The sequence below is a fragment of the Mobula hypostoma genome, chromosome 16, assembly GCF_963921235.1.
Source record: "Mobula hypostoma chromosome 16, sMobHyp1.1, whole genome shotgun sequence".
NCBI lineage: Eukaryota > Metazoa > Chordata > Chondrichthyes > Myliobatiformes > Myliobatidae > Mobula > Mobula hypostoma.
In genome coordinates, this window is record NC_086112.1 from 49,922,449 (window position 1) to 49,945,969 (window position 23,521).

The 23,521-nt window shown below is 39.3% G+C and overlaps 1 protein-coding gene across 4 annotated transcripts; it reads right to left on the reverse strand.

Annotated features, from left to right (window-relative positions):
• Nucleotides 1–7,852: 7,852 nt before the first annotated feature.
• Nucleotides 7,853–19,339, reverse strand: nfil3 (nuclear factor, interleukin 3 regulated). Of its 4 annotated transcripts, none has more exons than XM_063068935.1 (3): nt 18,696–18,958; nt 17,364–17,573; nt 7,853–9,924 (listed from the first exon to the last, which is right to left on the reverse strand). In XM_063068935.1, the coding sequence occupies exon 3, from the start codon at nt 9,657–9,659 to the stop codon at nt 8,160–8,162; it is 1,500 nt and encodes a 499-aa protein (XP_062925005.1). In that variant the 5' UTR covers nt 9,660–9,924; nt 17,364–17,573; nt 18,696–18,958; the 3' UTR covers nt 7,853–8,159. The 4 variants fall into 4 exon arrangements, 3 of the variants coding, with proteins under 3 accessions (XP_062925005.1, XP_062925006.1, XP_062925007.1); XR_010020619.1 differs by lacking the exon at nt 7,853–9,924 and adding an exon at nt 13,061–15,037 and having other exon boundaries at nt 18,696–19,339; XM_063068936.1 differs by lacking the exon at nt 17,364–17,573.
• Between the last annotated feature and the right edge of the window lie 4,182 nt (nt 19,340–23,521).

Consider the following 23,521-nt stretch of genomic DNA (forward strand, 5'->3'; position numbering starts at 1 on the left):
GAGGAGGTTAGCACAGAAATCCCAGCTAAGGAACCTACCCCACCACCAACACCTCCCAAGGAGAGAAAGAGCAAAAGGCACAGATCGCTCGTGAAGTGGCCCAAAACTGCTGACAAGAAAGAGTGGGGAAACCATTAACAGCAACTTGATGAAAATTTTGGAGCATTTAAAAGGAACAGTAAAGAATTTGGGAAACATCATCTACTGCTATGGGGAAGAGCAAATTGGAGTTAGCACAAGGAAGAATGGAAGATGTTATCATCACCAATAAAGTCTAGAAGGCAGCAGGAGATTGAGTGACTGGTTCAAGAAAGGAGACAGTGAAAGAAAGCCCCAGATAGTGAGAGGGAAGGCCTCAACCAACTTCACGCGGAAATCAAGAGCCAGCCGACAAAGTTGCAAGGAGCTGAGAATCTAAGGAAGCTTTGCGGAAAGGAAGAACGGACAAGAACACAATTCTACAAAGACCCTTTTAAGTTCATTAAAGGTCTCTTTACACCAGAAAAAAAGTGGAGCTTTGAAAACCTCCGAGCAGGAACTGGGAGAGCACCTGGAAAAGATCCACACCAACTTGAAAAGGCAGGAACTTATGATTTTTCCATGTGACATCCCACCATTTCAGCACCCGAACCTACCACCTGGATTCTGACCCTCCAAAATGGAGAGAAGTAGAGAAGGGAATCTGACGGGCAAGAGTGACATCTGTTCCCAGGCCTAGTGGAGTACCATATAGGCTTTATAAGAATGCGCCGGATATCTTGCGGTTTCTCTGGAGGCTCATGAAGGCAGTGTGGCAGAGGAGAATAATACCCAAAGTGTGGCGAAGGGCTGGCAGTGTCCTGATTCCAAAAGTAAAGGATGCAGAAAACATCAGTCAGTTTCAACCAATCTGTCATCCGAACGTCGAGGGGAAAATCTTCTTCACTGTAATAGCACAGAGGCTGGACAGCTTTCTGGAGAGAAACAAATACATTAATACATCTGTACAGAAAGCAGGAATTCCAGGGTTCTCCGCGTGTTTGGAACATTCACGCATGGTATGGCACCAGATCCAAGCAGCTAGGAAGGACGAAAGAAATTCTGTGTGATCTTCCTGGACCTCGCCAATGCATCTGACTCAATTCCCCATGCATTCCTCCAGGAAGTATTTGACTTCTTCCAGGTTCCGGAGCCCATCACAATGCTGGTAAAGTTGTATTATCAAGACCTGCAATTGTGCTTCACAACAGCAGATTTTTACCACAAAATGGCAGAGACTGGACATAGACATTATGACAGGTTGCACCATATCACCCCTGGCATTCACAATGACCATGGAGGTCATTATCAGGGTTTCAAGATGGGTGGTAGCAGTGAAAGAACAAGTGCTGGATTTTGTCTTCCCCCATTGGGCCATTCATGGATGATATAACAACACTGGCCACTACTGCAGTATGCACCAAGCAACTACTTGGAAAGCTGCAGGAAAACCTCAAGTGGGCTAGAGTGAAAATCAAACACAGCAAGCCACAAAGCATCTCCATAGTCAAGGGAATGCTAAAAGACATAAAGTTCTTCATCGGTGATGACCCTGTTCCAACAGTGTCTGAACAGCCTGTCAAAAGCCTGGGTAGATGTTACAACACCAGCCTCATAGACAAACAGCAGATGCAGCAACTAAAGCTACATATCACTAACGGCCTGGATAACTGACAAGACCATGCTACCTGGAAAACTGAAGCTCTGGTGCTTACCGTTTGGACTCCTCCCCAGGTGATGTGGCCACACACTGTCTACGAGGTCCCACTAACAACCGTGAAGAAGCTCGAGCTACCATCACTTTGTTCATAAAGCAGTGGTTCGGTGTATCCGTAACATCAGTCTCTATGATAAAGGAGTCCTTGAGCTACCTTTAACTAGCCTTACAGAGGAATTCAAGTGCTCTAAGGTGCATCTACAGATGACACTCAAAGACTCTCATAACAAGACCATTGGTAACTCTGCACAGGCCAGATCAACTGGACAGAAATAGACCCCATCCAATGCGGTGCGGCAAGCAATGGCAGGAGTTGGACATATAGACATTGTGGGGCAATGCCAACAAGGTGGGGCAGCTTTGGTTGTTTGGCAGCAAGTGGACCCACCTGGAACAAGGCCACAATTCCAGAGCGAAGGAAGATGGTTGTCGAGGAAGTATGGTGACAAGAAGAGTCAGAGAAAAGTATAAAGGCTGCCTCCCTGGCTGAGCAGGGGCAATGGATGTGGTGGGAAAGCACTGCAAGGAGGAAAATCAGCTGCAAGGACATTTGGGCGATGGAAGCAAACAGACTTAGCTTTCTCATCAGAGCTACATATGATGTGCTTCCTTCACAAATAAAACCTCCACCAGTGGCTCGGTGAGGACCCAACTTGGGCCCTGTGCCCGATTCCGGCAACCCTCAAGCATATCCTGGCAAGATGCAAACTCAGATACACGTGGCATCACAACCAGGTCTTGAAGAGTCTGGCAGTGGCAATCGAGACCAAGAGGACAGCAACCAACTCCTTGCCCCCCTAGAATGACTAAAGCTCTAACACCAGCAGCATTCATCTGGAAGGGAGGGAAAAGACCAACTAATCTCCCTCTTAAGCTAGAAACAAGACAGATGAACATGGCCCGTGACTGGAAATAGCTGGTGGATGACAATAAACAACTCACCTTTCCACCAGAAATTGCTACCACCAACCTTCGGCTGGACCTGGTTCTTTAGTCTAATTCATTACAGATTGTCTACATTGTGGAACTCACAGTCCCATGGGAGGATTCAGTGGCTGAAGCATATAAACACAAGCAGGTGCAGATCTAGCAGCTGAGGCTCGGCGACGGGGCTGAAAAACCAAAGATTGTCCTGTGGAAGTGGGTTGTAGGGGATTTATAGCCACATCCATCATCAAATTGTAGAAGGGCTAGGGATCCATGGTCAGACCCTACAGCAAACCATCAGAGGCAGTGGAAAGAAGGAGTCAATGGGTTTGGATCAAATGAAATGATCTCTCCTGGGCTCCAAGATAGCATCAAGAGAGTGGGAGGACACAACCGGGGGGGGGTGGGGGGGGGTACTCTGGGACACCAGAAGTCATTGTTGAGCCCTCCGGAGATGTAGTCAGCTAATTGACGAAACATCGAGGAAGAAGGATGCCCACTTGAAAAACCCTGTGCCACTCCCAACATCAAGGCAGTCTCAAGCAAGTGCTCACAACCCATTGGCACAAGGGATATTAATATTTTGTCCCGGGTTTTTAATCTTTTTTCAATTAATACGAAGTTCATTTTTATCCCCTAATCATCATTACAAAGAAACTGCTTATTGTAAAGTGCAAATAATATTTTAATTGAGCCAGGAAAAGATATCCTTTATTCTTTTCAGTGTTTTTTCCCATCAAGGATCAATAATATCCAAATATGTTGAATCATCGTATTTGAAGATACATGTCATCATATAGATGTCAGATATCTTTTCATTGCAATCTAAATATAGACTACAACAATCTAAATATAGAATGCAAGTGAAATCTATACAATGGACTTACTGATGCCATTACTAGCTCACTAATACATGAGATTGTAAGAGACCTAACAAGGTTTCTGTACCTTGTATGTTTTCTCCACTCACAGCAAGTGAGAACACATTACAAGTTACTACACTTTTGAAAACGAATTGTAAATTAAGATAACGTAATATTTACTTGAAAAGTTGAAATATTTCATAACCCTAATTGTTTTCATAAACTGATTAATTTTAACTTCTACTGATGTCACTTTGGCACTGTTCATAGGTCTGTTTAGTAAGTGCAGCCTGGAACAGTCATTATATAATGAACAATCAAGCAGGTTTCTTGTTTATTTGAATAAGTCTGCCAAAAGCTGAAAGCAATTGATTATATTTATGTTTGTTATTAAGAATGGACCACTGGCACTTAACATGGGAAACAGTGTAAAATTATGTGTTTACTAAGCAGAGGGATTTTTTAAGAGGATAATGTGTGTTATGAATAACTGCCATTTTGGAGTATGTCTGATTAAATAACATAACTGCATTACTAAAATGTCTTTAGATTTTGATCTGGTCATGCCATGAAAGAGGAAGCTGGCTGCAGAACAGGACTCATATTCAGTATTTTTAACAATAACTGCCCTCCATTCCATAGGCCACAAATAAACTCTTCATCATCAAAGGATTAAGAATTACTAAGAATAGTAATTGCATAAGCTACAGATAGAGAAAATCCATGTTTTGGTTTGAAGCTTGTTTTGCCTGAAGATGAAAAGCAGCATCTTTTTTTCAAATTCAATCTATCAAACCAAGAAGCATCTTGCTTAAAATATGCGGAACTTCTCATCGATATCTCTATTGCATTTCTGTGAGTAAAATGTTGAGTAAGGACATGAATAGAATTTATTAAACCAAGTTTTAAATAAATTTCAAGGTGTTCATGGATATTTGATTAATCTGATTGAAATTAACATTATTACTCATTTTCAAAATATAAACCAATTATGTTGGGATTATGTACGTAAATACTATGAAATAAAAAGATGAAAAATGTTATCATCAAAATATAACATTGTAACTTTACTAAAGGTCACTGGGACCTTTGGTTTTAAAATAATTAATTCAAATCATGGTATTTGGTGTTGTATTGGAACAAGCTGAGCAATCCCTTATTTGTTGCAGAAGTGTTTCAGTACTGATTTAATAGTTGAACAGTTACATAAATATTTAAAATCAAAAGTCAAAATTTTAAGTTCTAACTGTTGGATAATGATTGTGTACTTATAAAATATCAAATGGAAGTTACCATTTGCTTTGAACATCAGTGGCTAAAATATGTATTTTCTGCATATTGTGATGTGTTTTGTATTTAAAGACACATACCAAAATGAAAACTTATGCATACACATTTGAAAATCTAGCCAGTGCTCCCTAAATATTTTCTCATTGGTGGAAGGAAACAACAACGGTTTTAATAAGTTTTCATTATAGTGTTAGATGCAGTAAACTGATGTACTGGCATGACATGTTGAAGTGTTGTGCTTTTGTGACCATTATTACTTGTGCAAACAATCCTTGAAAGGCATTGAAATACTAAAATGTATTGGATTATTTCCAAACGATTTCCTAAGATCCTATTGCTTGACTAAGGGAATGTTTTCTTGATTAAACAGCAAGACCATTAGGGGAAAAGCACATAATGATAACAGAGTTCAATGCCAAAGGCAATTTTAAGACCGAGAGTTCTCTTGCGGAAAAACAAAATAATGGACTAGGGCATAGCTACATAATAAACCATCCACTTGAAAGTCAAATGATCAAATATCCAAGATATTTAAAGGGGATGCTTTATTGGGTAGTTGTGCCCTAGTCCATTATTTTGTTTCTCCTCAAGAGACCTCTTGGTCTTAAAATATACATATCCTCAGAACTGTTTCTGATGATTTGCACATTAAAGCTTAGCTAAAGTAATTTGGAAAATACTGAAGCAGATATTGTTGGAATATAGGAGCTTCTCTTTAAGAAAAGATGATAGTACAGGGAGGTGCAAAACTTGTATATAACAGCAGTAGTGGGGATCTGCTAACATTGAGCTGTTGTTTAAAAATGTAGGAATCACATATTTAGTTTGTTTAACTTTAATGTGCAAATCATAAGAAACAGTTGTGAAGGAATGTATACTGCATATAGAAGGCACAGTTTTATCAAGGATACACAGTATAGATATGTTAGGGGAAGCTCATGTATAATTAAGTTGATTGATTAGAAGTTAGGATGGTCAGTGAAGATAGTGAGTTATGTGCTGTATGTTGATTGCAGCAAGACTTTTAACCAGGTTCCACATGACAGGTTGGTCAAAATGTGAAAGCCTATGGAAAAGGGTTCCAAATTTTGCTCAGTAAAAGAAAGCAAAGTGTAATGTTTGACAGATTTTATGTCTTTATTTTGCAGCAGTGAGGTTCAACTCAATCTGTACTCAATCCCGTGTCATTTGTGAAAGGTACTGGTGATTAAGACCTAAGTGTAGGAGACACAAAAACGAATCTTACAGAAATTTTCCATGCAGTTGACAATGGGGAGAAACATTTTAGTCTGTCTGAAGATATAGATGGTTTAGACAGTTGAGCACTAACATGGCAATTGGAATTCAAATCGGAAAATCATGTAGTAATGCATCTCGGGAGATACAGCCACAGGGAATACCCAATACATGGACCAATACTGTGTTGAGAAATGTTGGGTGCCACGGTAGCATAGCTGGTCAGGGTGCTCTGGAGTGCAGAGTTCAATTCTAGCACCATCTGTAAAAGTCAGTACTTCCTACCCATGGAATGGGACGGTTTTCCCAGGTGCTCTGGTTTCCTCCCACTGTCCAAAGATGTACTAGGTAGGTTAATGGGTCATTGTAAGTTATCCCTTAATTAGGTTAGGGTTAATTGAGTTTGTCAGGGGTTGCTGGAGCAGCATGGCTCAAAGGACCAAAGACCCTAATCCTCACCGTATCACTAACTACCTTAGACCGTTAAATTCACAGATTCCTACAGATAACAAGTCTGTTGGATACAAAGGTCATGGAATACTTTCCTTTATTTGCTAAGGCAAATCTCATGCTATAATTGTACTGTACATCTGGTCAGACCACAGGTTAAGTACTTCATATAATTTTTGTACCATGTCGCAAGATAGATGCAATTTTATTGGAGATTGTGTCAAGGAAATGTTTGCTGTTGTCAGGACCGGAATATTGCAGTCCCGGAAAAAAAAATTGAATAGACTTAGGTTGTTTTCACTGTGATGGAGGAGGCTGATGGGAGACTTAAAGGAATTCTGCAAAATTTTGAAAGGCCTATGAAGGAATTGCTTCCCTTAACAATAGGGTCAAAAACCAAGGAGCCTAGATTTAAAGTGATGATAGAAGGATTAGAGCATTTTCTGTTCACCCAAAGCATGGTGAGGATTTGAAAGCCAATGCCTTTGTTGGTGTAGAGGCAGACACTCTCACCACATTGGCAAAAGCAGGGATAATGCAAGTAGAAGACAAGGTTAAATCCTACATGGCAGATAAGTAACTAAGTTTAAGTTATTAAATGAAACAGAATATAAAGATTGTTATAAAGTTGATGATCAAGGAAGTTACAAATGACCATTTAAAAAGCATCTAGGTCCCTAACAACACTTCAGAGAAGCATATTGATCAGTCTTATCCAGTTTGAGCTGCGACTATTGACCAGTTGTATCACGATTGCCTTTTACATGCCCTGCTGAAAGAGCCAGTACTTTCTGAGGGAATGGGAATAGACAATACGTGACAACCAACCACAGTATCCACACCAAAGAAAAGCTGAAGCTAAGGTGTTTCTCAGAGATAGGAGTCAAGGGAGTTTTATTGATCATCCAAAGATGATTTTAGATTTAAAACTTTAGGACTAAGAAAGCTTGATGCTGGTACTTACTGATAAAAACAATAAACTTTCTATTCCCATAACCAAAATTAAAGAGAAAACAAATTTTTTAAAAAGAGGTAAAAATTATTTCAAATTCAATTAATTTTGAAATAAAACACAATTTTTTTTGAAATTAGTATTTTCAGATGAACAGCACCTTCCAGATAAAATATTGTGTAGTGCATTTAATTCATCAATCCTCAATTTCGGTTTCGTAAAACTACTGAAAAAAACATGCCATTTCCAGGAGACTTTTTAAATTTAGAGCACAACCTGCCAGGGTAGAGACAATAGCACTTAAGCCATTGAATGTAACAGGATCTTCATATTTGTAATCTGGAATGCAAATATAATTTTTGAATATTTCCTCATTCAACAAAAGTCAAGCAAGTCTCATTATTCATCAACTGTTTAATTGTTGTACCTGATATTTGGCTTTTTGATGTCTGATAAAACAAAATGGTAGAAGGTTCATCTGTAGAATTGTTTCAGGCAGTTGAATGTACAGAAGTGAATGCTTTCATCATACAACTTTTATCACAAAGTCCACAAAAGACAAATTTCATAATGTACAATTCAGAACATACAGAAGCATTTACAAGAAATTACAAGTTAACTACAGTGAAATGACAACAGTTCCAGTGAAAATTTATCTAGTATAAAATGTACTACTCTACTTCATTTGGTAATCTTAGTTGGCAAATCATTTCTCAGTAGAGCTTTTACTAGAGTCTGAAGCAGTAACCTGCTGCTTTTCTATGAGTTTTTTCAACGTTGCAACTTCTGCACTTAGGTTTGCAATGCCTTGTTTTAAATACAAGTTGTCAGATTCCAAGTGTGCCCCTTGATTAATGCCATTGCAAGCAGAGTCCTTCCCAGCATTAACCAATGGGTTTGCTAGTGCAACTGGTGAACATGGCTGAACATTTTTATATGCCCCTTCCAATTTCTCTTCAATTTCTTTTTGTCGCCAAAGTTCTGGTTTCTGGGACCAATCATTGATACTTGCTACTTGAATACTCAAAGGAGCAAGAGAAGAGTGTACTGGCTTTGAAGAATTGCATTTAAATGTTGTTGCACTATCTAATGTGCAAGATCTTTCAGTGGAAATATTGCTGGCAGATGGTTGTTTTTCTGCCGTTTCATAATATGCCTCCACATTCTCTACTTTAATCTGTATTGCTCTAGCCTTGATACGAAGCTTGTGAGGCAGTGCAGAAGAGTTTGATTCAGGAACCTTAACTATGGCATTGCTCACAATTTTTGGTTCTACAGGAGAGGGAATTGGGCCTTTTGGTACTCGCTGTTCATCTTCTCCATCCTCTTCGGGTGTATTTTTCCCTAAGAAACCTTCATCAGCTTCTGATGTTCCTGGGGAATTACTTGATGATCTGGTAATCTGTAAAGAAGGTGGCGAATGGGAATAATTTCCACTAAAGGCACTCCCAATGTAGTTCCTGTACACAGTTGCAACATATGAACCATTATCCTCACTAGATTCCCTTAAGTAGGTCCTAGAATCCACTTTGAATTCCAGAGGCTCTTGTTTTATAACCTTGAAGGTACTGGTTGGGCTTTTGCATGCAACTTGGAGAAGAGGACTTTCCCTGGCATTTGAAGATGTTTCCGAAACATCAGACAATGAACTTGGTGGTGAGTGTTTAATGACAGAAATACAGCCATTTGCTAGAAAATTGTGTTCATGGTCAGGTGGGAAAGAAGTTAAGTTCATGTTGGAGGGTTTATAGTCTTGAAAACATGGGCCTGAAGAATTCCCAAGATTCTGTACCTCCTGAGCATAAAATGCTGCAGTAATCAATCCGAACTTCAACTTCAAAGCTAAAAGTTCTGACTTCAGTCTTACATTTTCCTCACCTAATGCCATAAGTTTGTTCTCCAAAACCATGTCATTCAAACGTCGCTTCTCACGTGACCTTTTGGCTGCTTCATTATTTTTTCTTCTCTTTTCCCAGTACAGTGCATCTTTCTTTTCATCGGGTATGAATTCCCGCTTTCTCCGGCAAGTTGATGATTTTTGTTTGAGAGATCCGATGCTCAACTCATCACTCAGCAAACTGTCATCTGCAGAGAAATTCTCTGCTATGTTTTCTAAAGCAGGAGCTAATACCACCATTTGCTCTCCAGAAATGCAGGATCCAACCAGTGCTGTATTCTTCTGGAGTGCTGGTCTTTGTGCCTCCATTATTTTGACTTTGTTCTTGTGTGCTTGTATGACCGATGGGACAAAAAGAGTTCTTAACTGTTTTCTAGAATACAGCACAATGAAGGTTTTGCTTCCATTAGTAGGCTTTGATTTCTAAATGTTCACTGTTTCCAATACGAAGAAGTCTGAAGCCTTAATCTTACCCAGATCTTCATTACTAGTTAGATTTCAATCAGAGCTACAAAAATTAGTTCTGGACTTGTTAGAAGGAATCTGTCAATTGCACTGTGATCTTATTGATAACCTGGAAGAAAGAAAATTAAACAAGTTAGTCAATCTGAAATAAATGCAACACTAAAACATTGCCTAGAATATTATTCTACGTTGGCAGTGTTAATCTCTAGAGAACATATTACCGTCTGCCTCCAGCATTCTTTGACTTCACTGGAATGAACTTTAGAGGCAGAATGCATGGACAGACTCAATCATGCAGGGCATTTAGCTTTACCAATCTGGCATGAAGGTCCGGGCATACGTCATCTGGAACTTTGGTGCTCATGTTTATTTTCAAAATTGCTTATTCAAATTCATAGAGCTAATTTCACCATGGTTAACACTGAGAATCTGCTTAAGAAAACACCAAGAGGCAGCAGTGCTCTGTGTTATAATGGAAGAAATTAGGCAGGAACTCTTGGAGTGTAAATGTAAACATGGAAATTCATAAGCTGTTGTTGCATTGATTCCCTACAGTTACACTAGCAGGGCTGATTTGCCATCTTCCCCATCCTAATCCTCAAGCCAGCAAACATGCAAGAACTTCTGATACTTCCAAACTACTTTTAATGTAAAAACTATTTAGAGTTACACTTTATTGTAAGCGGTGTAAATTTTAAAGTCAAATTCAAGTTTGATTAAGTCAGCCGGTGGTGTGGTGGCATCCACACCACCCTTCGAGGTGAGTGGTCCAAGATTCGAATCCAGCTGGCTCCTTGCATGCTTTCTATCCGTTCTGGGTTGAGCGTTGAGCTAACAACTCGGCCTCATAAAAAACAGACAAATGCTAAAGAACCGGCAAGGTTGCCACTCAATACGCCATGAGGTGCGGAGAGGAACAACAAGATTTGATTATTGTTGTGAAAACTGAATTCATGTTTGTAATTACAAATAAGAGAAAACCTGCAGATACTGGAAATCCAAGCAACATACACACACAGAGTGTTGGAGGAACTCAGCAGGCCAGGCAGCATCTATGGGGAAAAAAGTATAGTCGACATTTTGGGCCGAAACCCTTCAGCAGGACTGGAGAAAAAAAAGCTGAGGAGTAGATTTGAAAGGTGGGGGGAGGAGAGAGAGAAACACCAGGTGATAGGTGAAACCTGGAGGGGGAGGGATGAAATAAAGAGCTGGGAAGTTGATTGGTGAAAGAGACAGAATGCCATGGAAGAAAGAAAAAGGGGGAGGAGCACCAGAGGGAGGCAATGGGCAGGCAAGGAGATAAGGTGAGATTGGGAAAAGGGCATGGGGAATGATGAAGGGGAGCGGTGGGGGCCATTACTGGAAGTTTGAGAAATCAATATTCACGCCATCAGGTTGGAGGCTACCCAAACGGAATATAAGGTGTTGTTCCTCTAACCTAAGTGTAGCCTAATCACAACAGCAGAGGAGGCCATGGATGGACATATTGGTATTGGAATGAGAATGGGAAGTGGAATTAAAATGGGTGGCCGCTGGGAGATCCTGCTTGTTCTGACGAAAGGAGCATAGATTCTCGTTGAAGTGGTCTCCCAAGCTACCTCGGGTCTCACCGATATAGACTCCTTTTATTTAAAGAGTTAGACTTTATTGTAAGCAGTGTAAGTTTTAAAGTCAATTAAGATTTGATTAAGCCAGCCAGTGCTGTAGAGGTATCCGTACCAGTCTTCAAGGCAAGTGGTAATTATGTGGACTCCTTATCTAAAGATTGCAGTTAAAAAGCAGTCCACATCCAATCCTGAATTCATAGTCAAATGAATGATGCTTTCTGCTGCACAAAGTTGTTTTCTGTGAGAATTACTGAGGTTGCCTGGTTAGCTTGTTTCAAGGCACCACAGTTGCTTGGTTCCAGAGGTCCCCAAGACTCGTCAGCATCAGGAATGCTGAGACTCACACCACAGAAATTGTTGAATCTTTATAGGCACCTTTCCTTAAAGTCAGCTGCAAGTGTTAGTGCTTGCCATTGTTCATAACATCGTCTAAATATAGGCCAATATGTACAAAATGCTTAAGTTCATACAATGCCATGCATATTCTCTGAACAGACTGATTGTTCAAAATGGGTGTTGAAGAGAATGAAGTATTTGTTATAAACTAAGCTGTATTCAGGTATTTTTTTATTTAAAGTACAATGCAGATACAAGCAAATTTCTTCAGCAGAGTCCCAAAGTAAACATTTTTTTAAAAAAGTGTACATTCTCCAACCATTGTTGTGGTAATTATATTCCTCCATTGTAGTCTTCCATGAAAATCACATCAGTATTTCTTTTTAAGAGTTTTTGTCCATCAATTCTAAAGACACTTAGGAATTTGGGAAGTCCTTTTCTATCACTTGTAGTGATTGATGCACTACAACTGAAGTTGCCACCATTCCATCTGCAATCTTTCCATTTCTATATCTGGAGGTTAGAAGTACATAGCAACAAGAGCTTGGGCCAAAACACAGATGAGATAAGAATATAAAGCTACCAAGCAAAAGAGACTGGAGATGAAAAAAATGAGATAATTGTTGTCATATCACATCATGTACTGTATGTAGTCAGTTAGTCTTAAAAGGACTATTTGTATTCTAACTGGTTTGTTTCTTAACAAAATTAGATGCCAAAAATAACCATATACTTAATAAATATTATTTTTGTTAGTCACGACTTGGAAAATTACTCTGCGAGCCTGTATCCCACCAAGTTAAATCCCATGAGTTATTACTAGTGGAAATTATTACTAGCAATTCTGAAAATAACTAGTCTTCATCTAGTAAAAATAGTGATCAAGTATAGTATCAGATGATAACTGACTGCTCAGCTTTTTTCTTATTAACAGGCCAAGTTTATAAACAATGGCAATGCAAGAGAAGTAGTGAATACAGATTCACTGGACCATAACAAAAGTAGGGAGTTCCCTGGTTTTGTTTTAAAATATTATAACTAATCTTTCTTTCTTAATAAATGTAAAATAAGTTTAGTGACATCACCGATGAATCAAACAATATTTAATCCATAAGTTGCCTTTACTAATTCTAATTGTCCTCTTACACCAAATTTGGTTAATATTAATTTAAAAAGAACTTTTTATTTTCTTAAATTAAAAACAAGTTGGAAGATTAAATATTCTCTGAATCAGGTGGATTTAATGTGGTAGTGGGTTACTGTCACTAATTGTAAACCACATTACTGATGACGGACAAGATAGCATGAAATCTCTCCCTCCCCGCCCCCCCCCATTTCCAATTAAACATCATATTTAAACATGACAGGTCTTACTTCTCTACAAAATTGCCCTCTCCAATTTTAATCTTCCTTTTGTAATTAAATGATTTTAATGAATTACTGCTGAAACATCTAAAGCAGGACTGAGCATTTATAAATTTTAGTCATTATTTTTTTCTCATCAGGAGAACATGGAGAAGAAAGCAAGTTCTAGACTTAAAACAAATCGGTAGAAAATATTTCAATGGCTGTGATATTCCATTATACTCTTAGGTACTTTGCTGAAACTTTATATAGTTTAAATTAATAGGGAGCCAAGGCTTCAGATTTGTTATGAATGAAATGGTAGATTATATTAATTCAGATTTTATTCAATTTTCAAATTCTGTCTTTCAAGTATTGTTGATGGTAAATTGGATACCGACTGAGCCTTCATTCCCTTTTTCCAATAATTTAATCTACTACTTAGATATATGTAAAAATAACTGACTGATTATCTCCAAGAATACCAACAATTCTGGAATGTTCTTTAATTAGGATAAAATACACCTTTTAACAACGTCGCTAATTGCCTATTTCAGCTATCATTAATTTTCTTCAACTCTGGAGGAGGAACAGCTTCCCAAATAAATATTGTTTTATACTTTTACTTCTTTTAATGCAGATTTTCAATACTCAGTAGAGCATTACCTTCTTATTCATAAGATAAATAATTTCTGCAAAGGGAAACCCCAAGAACTGTTGATTACTGAAATCATGGGTGAAATACTTTTTCCAATAAATGAACCGGTCAGCAGTTCAGACCTTTAATGAAAATTTCAATCCAGTTCTTCCTGAAACATTTACTTTAGTTCTTTGAGTTTACCTGTTTACAAATGAATACAACGATTTCCACAGCGGGAAGTGAATGGTTAATACCCAATCTATGGTTATTATGCTTCATTATGGGAAAAAAATGAATAATGAGGAATGTAACCAAGTTTGGGGCTGAATGGAAAAAACATAACAAAATTATTTAACAATAATTTCCTGTTAAATTCATAATTTATGTGAGCATTTCCCAACCTTCATGTAAGTTGCATGATGAATTTTATTAAAGATTTTTATTAAGTATTAAGATTTTTTAAAATGTTGTAAGTGAAGTGATGATTAATACTTAACACTAATATTTTATTCAAATTTGTCTACAAACACTTAACTATATATGTTACCTCATCTACTCTTATTGAAATATACGATCTTTAAGACTGGCGTAAGTATCAATTCCCCACAAGTTAATGAATTTCACTCTCTTCAAAAATGTACTAACAAATAAAATTAATTCAGTGATGTAGTAAAATATTTGTTTACTGAACCAGTTGTTGTCATAATGTCGTAGAGAGTTGCACTGACCATCAATCACTCATTTATAATAATCCCACATAAGTCCCCCTTTTTCATTCTTCTCACCTGCTTATCATTCTTTCCTTTTTCTTTACATTCTCTCCCCAGATGCTACCTTTCGTATACTCACTAGGGGCAATTTACTGTAGCCATTGACCTACTAGCCAACACATCTTTGAGATGGGAGGACACCAGACCATTCAGAGGAAACCCATATATTCAAAGGGAGAATATGCATATTCCAGAGTCAAAATCCAAGTACAGGACTGAACCTGAGTCTTTGGTTCTGTGACTACTAGATGAGCCATCATGCCATCCAAAACATCATCTTAGTTCTTCCCTCTTCATTTAATAACATATTGTACATAAATACATTTACAATTTTCAAGCTAAAATATTTACTGAACTAAAAGAATACTCTCAGTACATCATACTTCTTTTTCAGTTATAATAATAGAGCCTGCCTTCACAAATAAAGTTTCACATGTTAGTATAGTGGGGGGGGGGGGGCTTTGGCATTCTAACATTTTTCTGTCAGTCATCCTTTTGGGTTTTTTCTCTTTGTTTCGTGGATGCCTGTGAAGAATAAGGATTTCAGGTTGTATACTCTGTAGATGCTCTGATATTAAATTGAACCATTGGTAAAAAAAAAGCAGAATTAAATTTTAAAGATTCGTTCAAAATGTAGAAAACAATTTTGTAACATAATCCTTATTTACCTCGACTTTAGAAAACCTTAAGGGCAGAAATCAGAAAATGATTTGCATATACAAAATGACATATTGTTCTTACTTGATTACTCAATTGTAACTATGATTGTCTTTCTATTTTCAGAATAGGCTGAAGGTGATGGTTGAGCACACATTTCATCTTATTTGTTCTGTGTTAGAAAGCAAAATGGTTAAGCTACCACATTTACATTTACTTTCATGGAATGACTGGCACCAATTGTATACTACAGGAAATTATATTGCTCCAATTTTCTGAATACATTCTAGTTATAAGTACTGGGTTTTACTTACTTTTTGTTGCTAAGGAAAAATAAGGATACTGAAAATCCACTTGCACTCAATACAATATGCAATAACTTGATTCTGATAGCACGTTGGATTATTGGTGTACAGTTTGACCATGCCATTAGACTGATCAAAAATATCATAGGACTATGATATTAACAAATCTTAATCACAATAAGGCAACAATAATTTTTGAACATAAAAGAAAGGGGGCAGTAATAGGTCATGAAGCTCCTGCTCCACCATTCAAAAAGATATTGATCGATCTTTTAGTGCCAATGCTATTTGCCTGTCCTATCTCAATATCTCTTGAGTACTCAAATATACAGAACTCCATCATTCTCAGTTTTTGAATGCTATTAAGCAGTGAGGCTTTGCAACCCTCTGGGCTAGAGAATTCCAAAAATCCACAACCCTTTGTGTGAAGAAATCTTTCCTTTTACCAGTCTTAAATGGCCTACCTCTTATTTTGAGACAATAATCTGCTAATTATAGAGCCCTCTGCAAGGAGAAACATCATTGCTGTAACTATCCTGGTGAACTCTTTGACAGTTTTGCAATTTTTCAATGATATTAATAGAGGCCTAGCCTTTTCCATCTCTCTTCATATTCTTGTCATGCTACCCCATAAACCAGAATTCCCTCCATAACAAGTATTCTCCAATGTAAAAGGATATAATACTATCTCAATACTTAAAGTATGGGTCCACAAGGCTTTCTATAGATATATTAAGGCATTGTTGTTTTTATACTAAATGGACATTCAGGTAGGCTGAGAACAATTGTCACTATTCAGATCACAGCTTCCAAGATTTCAAAACAACTATTGGATAAACTGCCCGAATTCTGCTGGCAGGATTCAGCAGGGATGGGTCACTAAGAAAATATGCATGGAAAACTAACAACTGTTGAATTCACGTGGGTTAGAAGGACTATCCTTGTTCACATATTGGGTAAACCAATTGAAATCTTAATTCATTTGAAATCAGGAAATTGTGCAGTAACCTTTAGTGCACAAGGTTTCCATACCGACTGTAATTTTTTTTTTCTTTTTTCCTCCTTCACAATGTTCAATTTTAGAGCAGTGCAAAAAACTTTCTGCTGGACCTTAAATCAGATAGGGTACGCAAATAAAGATAATCGTGGCGCCCTCTAGAGAACAATGCCCGCGTTGCAACTCAATGATCCACTCCAAAGCTTTTGATGACAACGCTACTAACCAGGAAAATAAAGCCATTATACACATGACCTACTTAGCCAGCCACACACAATTGACTCCTGCAGTCAGGTCAACAATAATAGTGACACACATTTCAAACGCTATAATGTACTTAATGCAACAAAGCAGCAGAACAAGTGCAACCAAAGCAGCCAGACCAGGAATGGGGAAATCGGTTTGTCTGTTTTGAAAGACTGAATCTAAGAGATTCAATTTTCGTGGAAATTAATAACTGAATGAATATTTTATAAAAGCACATTGCTCAAAATAAATCATATTATAAAAACTATGAAGAGCAGAGTTTTCGCTGAAGTAATTAACACTTTGCTAGGCTTATATGGAAAAAAACATTTACTGTACGTAATCATTAGAAATCAAAACAGCCATACCGAAAAAGCCGAGAGCTGGGACAAATTAGATGGTCATCTATCACAAAGAGAACTGGAGTGGGGAAGTTTTGCTAAACTAATAGATCCACCACGAAAGAACGTCTTGAACGAGCTGTTTTCGTCTCATTTATAGCAGTGTCTTCCAGTGCCCTACCACCACCCACTCTCGTTCTCCCATTGAGCGCCTCGATAACGTTAAAGGTGTTTATCGCTACACTGATGAAATGTTCTGGAACGATGTGTCAATCCAGAAGCGATTGCCTCACAATGTAATGTACCTCTGTGTGTGTTTTCTTTCCCTCTCATTGGATTGCGACAGTGAGAATCAGAATACGTGACTAAAGCAGCATCCGAGCTGATCCTGCGGCTGATTCATCCTCATTCAGCTCTTCGACTTGCTCTTCACTCCAATCCACCCTGAACAAAGGAATGCAGCCGCTGCCCTTCACGTGTTCCCAACACCAACGCCTACAACATACTCCTTTGTACTGGGGGAAGAAAAACACAAGAAGCTGCGGCATATAACTAAAACTTTTTTTCTTTTTTAAAAAATAAAAGATTTCATCTGTATTTTCTAAGCAAAAGACTGGGAAAGGAATTTAGGTCCGTTAAATTCCAACATTCGTTTTAAAAGCTTATTCAGCTGAAGCAGTCAGTTCCTGAATACCCCCAAACAATCCTCGATCCCTTTCTAAGACATACCTGCTTTGTAATAGTTTGCACGGTTAACATTGTCTCTTTCAACTTTCAGTTTCCCTCTCTCCCGATTAGATTATGCAATATTTTCGAAAACGCTTGTTTCAAAGGGCCAAGAGTCACAATGTATGTTACATTTGAACGATCGGTTACCGAAGCGAGTAACACATTATGGAAATATTCAGGATTTTATATTAAAACGGCAGCCCTTTCCGCTTCCAATCGATTGTTTATACATATCTGCTTAGCCATTTTAAAATACTTTCTCTTTTGTTACAAAAAGGGACAAGACAGCAGTGCACCCGCGTCCTATTTTCCTAATAGCAGGATTACAAAAGCGTCCATTCAGCTTCTTGATCCTGCCAGCGATTTATAATGGGTATATTATGCAATGTTTCCAAGAACAAACCCTACAAGTACAAGGCACAGGATGTGCTCGGCAAGCGAACAATCTATTAATAATAGTGTAATAATGTCATAAAATGTATACACGAGAAAAGGAGAATTCATCACATAACCCTATTTGCTGCGCGTACCACCCAGCGCCAACCTGTTTTGTTCGGAAACACACACACATAAACGAGATTTATAGCAAGGGCATCCTAACTCCTTATTACAAATCTACCGTGATATTTTGTGTGTTTTGGGACTCTACTCTAATTCTGTGCTTACACTCTGAACATCTAGATCCTCGTTACCAGAACTAACAGCGCTCCCGTGGTTACATAATAGGATGTTGTGCTCAGTGTCTCCTCTATGGATAGATATTATAATTAGAGAATTTATATATAGAAGCTGTTCGTCACAGCAAGATGCGCAGCGCTGCCTCCCTGGAGCTCTGCGCCTTTAGGCGGAGATTAAATCAATTTTAATACATAGTACACAAAAAGACAACAGACTAAACTATTTCCTACCTCGCGAAGCACCATCCAATGCGATCAGTAAGTGCCGAAGCAAAGCTGCTTGTGAACAGTGAAAGTGCTGCTGGGTTTACTTTGTAGTTTTCTCTGTTCGACTTCCCATTGAAAACCTCGCCTTGCCTCTCCACATAAAGCCACACGTCTGCCGCTGCTGGTGCCCGAGATGTGTGTTAGTAGGTCAGCCGCCGAGCAACCAAGCCTGAGTGGAAAAAAAAGGAAGCGCGTGATTGACAGGACGCTCGACCGCACAGCGAACGGGAGCACCCAACTAGGCACAAGGGAGTAACCAATGCGGCCGGAACCGCGGCACAGAGAGGGCGGGTGCTGAGATTGTGCCGGGTTAGGTTGAGAAACAGCACATTATCGGAGGCTGTTGCATAACTGAAGAGAAATAGAACGACGGACGCAGACGTGGGGGGTGGGTGCTGATCTCACTAAACTGCTATTTAGGTAACATCCAGTGGGGACACTGCCAAGTCGCCCTTAAGGTTGTCCGATTCCCTGAGTGGAGACGGCAAAGGGCCAGACGGGGAAATTTGAGTTACGTGGTTATGCTGGAAACTTTCTCAGCGGAGATTAATTATGTTTTTAAAATGAAGAACTTGTGAAAGCTATTTTCCCCAAAACGCTGAAGGGGCTGCTAGATAACATTTTCACTAATTCACTGGGAAAAGAAACAAGTAAAATTAAGTATCAAGGTGTTTGTGGTATACTGACTCAGTACCAATTTCAGTGTAAAGTGATTTCCCTGTAATAGATTGAGGGAATTTGAGTGCATTGTCAATAAACAAAATGCTGGAGGAACGGAGTGGCTCAAACAGTACCTGTAGAGGGAAAAGGGCATTCCAGGCCCATTCATCTGCGCTGAACTAACAGGTTTAAATTCACATATAACATGCCACACATGCTTACAGTAACTGAATATACTTTATTTAAGCCCATTTATCACGTAGGACTTCAATACATTTATCATTCACCACAGTCGCACAAAATCCACGTGCACAAATTGCCAAAGCCCCGCCGGGGAGAGTATGGGAGAGGACTATGTGGTAGATTCTTCAAGTGGATTCGTGGGCTAACAAACCGCATGCAGTTTCCGTGGCCCAGGGGTGTTCATATTCCCTGCCTTTCCACAGTGTGGGAGATTGTGTTACTTGAAGTGGTATCGCCTGGGCGTACAGTTATATATTGGTGCCTATCAAGTGCAAAGGAAGCAAGCTGAGGAGGGCCACCATGGGGCTGCTTCTGAGAGTGGTCAAGGTGGCGCCGGTAGGGCCGAGCAGTGATCTATCAGGGAGTTCATACAGCCGGACCACTTGCCCTGTTTCTTCATGTGCTCTCGACTAGGAACCTATGGGTAACGCCACTGGCTACTGGAATATCCTTTGACAACATTTTCATTTGATTTAAATTTCATCATTAATCAGGGGAAATATCATTTGTAAGAATTATCTTTGGTTTCACTGGTATAAAATGTGTGTAAATTAATACCCAAAGTTTCAAAAACAGCAATACTTTAGGGCATATTTACGTTGATTTATGGTTATTTTAGCATGTATTGCTTGTGGTTTTCTATACTAAAGATCTGGCCTGCATTTTCTTTTGATATATGTTCATGATTTTCAAAAGGCTTTTGACAAGGTCCCACATAGGAGATTAGTGTGCAAACTTAAAGCACACGGTATTGGGGGTAAGGTATTGGTGTGGGTGGAGAATTGGTTAGCAGACAGGAAGCAAAGAGTGGGAATAAACGGGACCTTTTCAGAATGGCAGGCGGTGACTAGTGGGGTACCGCAAGGCTCAGTGCTGGGACCCCAGTTGTTTACAATATATATTAATGACTTGGATGAGGGAATTAAATGCAGCATCTCCAAGTTTGCGGATGACACGAAGCTGGGTGGCAGTGTTAGCAGTGAGGAGGATGCTAAGAGGATGCAGGGTGACTTGGATAGGTTGGGTGAGTGGGCAAACTCATGGCAGATGCAATTTAATGTGGATAAATGTGAAGTTATCCACTTTGGTGGCAAAAATAGGAAAACAGATTATTATCTGAATGGTGGCCGATTAGGAAAAGGGGAGGTGCAACGAGACCTGGGTGTCATTATACACCAGTCATTGAAAGTGGGCATGCAGGTACAGCAGGCGGTGAAAAAGGCGAACGGTATGCTGGCATTTATAGCGAGAGGATTCGAGTACAGGAGCAGGGAGGTACTACTGCAGTTGTACAAGGCCTTGGTGAGACCACACCTGGAGTATTGTGTGCAGTTTTGGTCCCCTAATCTGAGGAAAGACATCTTTGCCATAGAGGGAGTACAAAGAAGGTTCACCAGATTGATTCCTGGGATGGCAGGTCTTTCATATGAAGAAAGACTGGATGAACTGGGCTTGTACTCGTTGGAATTTAGAAGATTGAGGGGGGATCTGATTGAAACGTATAAGATCCTAAAGGGATTGGACAGGCTAGATGCAGGAAGATTGTTCCCGATGTTGGGGAGGTCTAGAACGAGGGGTCACAGTTTGAGGATAGAGGGGAAGCCTTTTAGGACCGAGGTTAGGAAAAACTTCTTCACACAGAGAGTGGTGAATCTGTGGAATTCTCTGCCACAGCAAACTGTTGAGGCCAGTTCATTAGCTATGTTTAAAAGGAAGTTAGATATGGCCCTTGTGGCTACAGGGGTCAGGGGGTATGGAGGGAAGGCTGGGTTCTGAGTTGGATGATCAGCCATGATCATAATAAATGGCGGTGCAGGCTCGAAGGGCCGAATGGCCTACTCCTGCACCTATTTTCTATGTTTCTATGTTTCTATGATGCTATATATTAAAAACTGAAGCCCTTCCTCAATGCATCTCCTGAAACACCATAAGTCCCTTGTGCATATAATGGTTCCAGACTTTAATTTATAATTTATATTAATTTATGACCTTGAAAGTTGCAACAATGTGAGATTTCTGGCATTATTCAGCCTTCATTGCTTATACTGATATCCCTTTGTTTGGACTGATTTTCTAATCTGTAGCTCTATCACATGAGGAGACTGAGAGACTCCACATCACTAAAGACTCTAGCAAATGTCTTTAGAAGTACGGCGGAGGGAATTCCGACTGGTTGCATCCCAGCCTTGCAGGGGGGCCCCAATGCACAAGATCACAAGAGGCTGCACTGAGTTGGGGGCTCGGCCAGTTCCATCATGAACACATTCCTCCTCACCATCAAGGGCATCTTCAAGAGGTGATGCCTCAGAAACACAGCATCCATCATCCATTGTCCAACACATTCCATCTTCTTATTACTACCATCAGGGTGGAGGTACAGGAGTTTGAAGACCCACACTCAATTATTCAGGAATAGCTTCTCCCCTTATGCCATCTGAATTCTGAATGGCCTGTGAACCCATGGACATTTACAGTTCCTCTTTCGCACTATTTTTTTATTTTTTTATTTTATAGTAATTTAATAACTTTGTACTGCTCTGCTGCAGCAAAACAACATATTTCAAGTCCTAAAAGACTTGTAATAACAAACCTGATTCTGATCAACACACACAAAATGCTGGAGGAACTCAGCAGGTCAGGCAGCATCTCTGGAAAAGAGTACAGTCGACGTTTCAAACTGAGACCCTTCGGCAGAACCTGATTCTGACATCTACTAAACAGAGTGTCAGAAAATTTCGACGGTTTTTGCTGTTGCTAAAATGGGCATAATGTTACATAAGTTTTGACAGGGGATTTCAATACAAATGATTTTTCAAATGATGCCATTTATATTTAATATAATTTTAATATCTATAAGATTAATATAAGAACATAATAAGTAGGAGCAGAAGTAGGCCATTTGTACTCTGAGCCTTCTCTGCAATCCATCAAGACCATAGCTGAATTTGCATTTCAACTCAATTTACCTGCTGTTTTAATATATCCCTTAATTCCCCTTATATGCAGAAAAACATTGCTTTCTGTTTTGGATGAATTTAATGAATTCCGTTTTCCATAGCCCATCTGGATAGACGTATCCAAATATTCACCAGCTTTCATGCGAAGAAATTTCTTCTCATCACAGCCCTCAGTGTCCAACCCTTATTCTGAGGCAGTGAAATTTGTTTTAAGGCACCTCAGCCAGAGATCCTACAATATGTATCAATTCCATACATCTCTGCAGGATTTTATAAAATTCTCTCAAAGTGCGTCATGCCGGATCTTGTAGGGGCCACAAGTAAAGGACAAGAAATTGGGGGCCATAGTAGTTTCTGAATGAACCATGGTAGGTTTACTGTTTTAATGAAATATTACTAAAATATATAAATTAAAAATAATTGAATACATGTTATTTTATTGTAACCCTGAATGAAATGAATGGGAAAATATGCTAGATGATGCAAGTGAGAGAGCAAAACAGCTTAACGTGTGTGTGTGTGTGTGTGTGTGTGTGTGTGTGTGTGGAGGGGGGGAACGTTGCACATCAGTCGTTAACTCTGCTCCTGCTTGACCATGCACAGGTCATTGTTCACACCCTCCAGGACAGCCCACTAAGCCTCGCTCCACATCCACTCCCAAATCACAACCTGCCGATGGGCGTTGGGGGCTGTCTGCAGGGAGGCCAATCAGTGAGTATGCAGCAGGAGGTAGCCCCATTTGCCTTCTGCTGACCGGTGCGTGTTATAATACTTAAAAAACATAACATGAAAGCTGCAGTGGGGTCATCTGCCAGAATTGGCTAAACCGCAGAGAGGCAAGAGTATGTGGTCTACCATCGCATCACTATCTACCACTACAACTTCCATTAAATCCCTGACACTTACCATATTTTGAAAGGAAATTCTATT

Bases quoted from the DNA above. Each gene is read 5' to 3' on its own strand.
- nfil3 (XM_063068936.1), bottom strand. From the start codon at position 9,659: ATGGAGGCACAAAGACCAGCACTCCAGAAGAATACAGCACTGGTTGGA.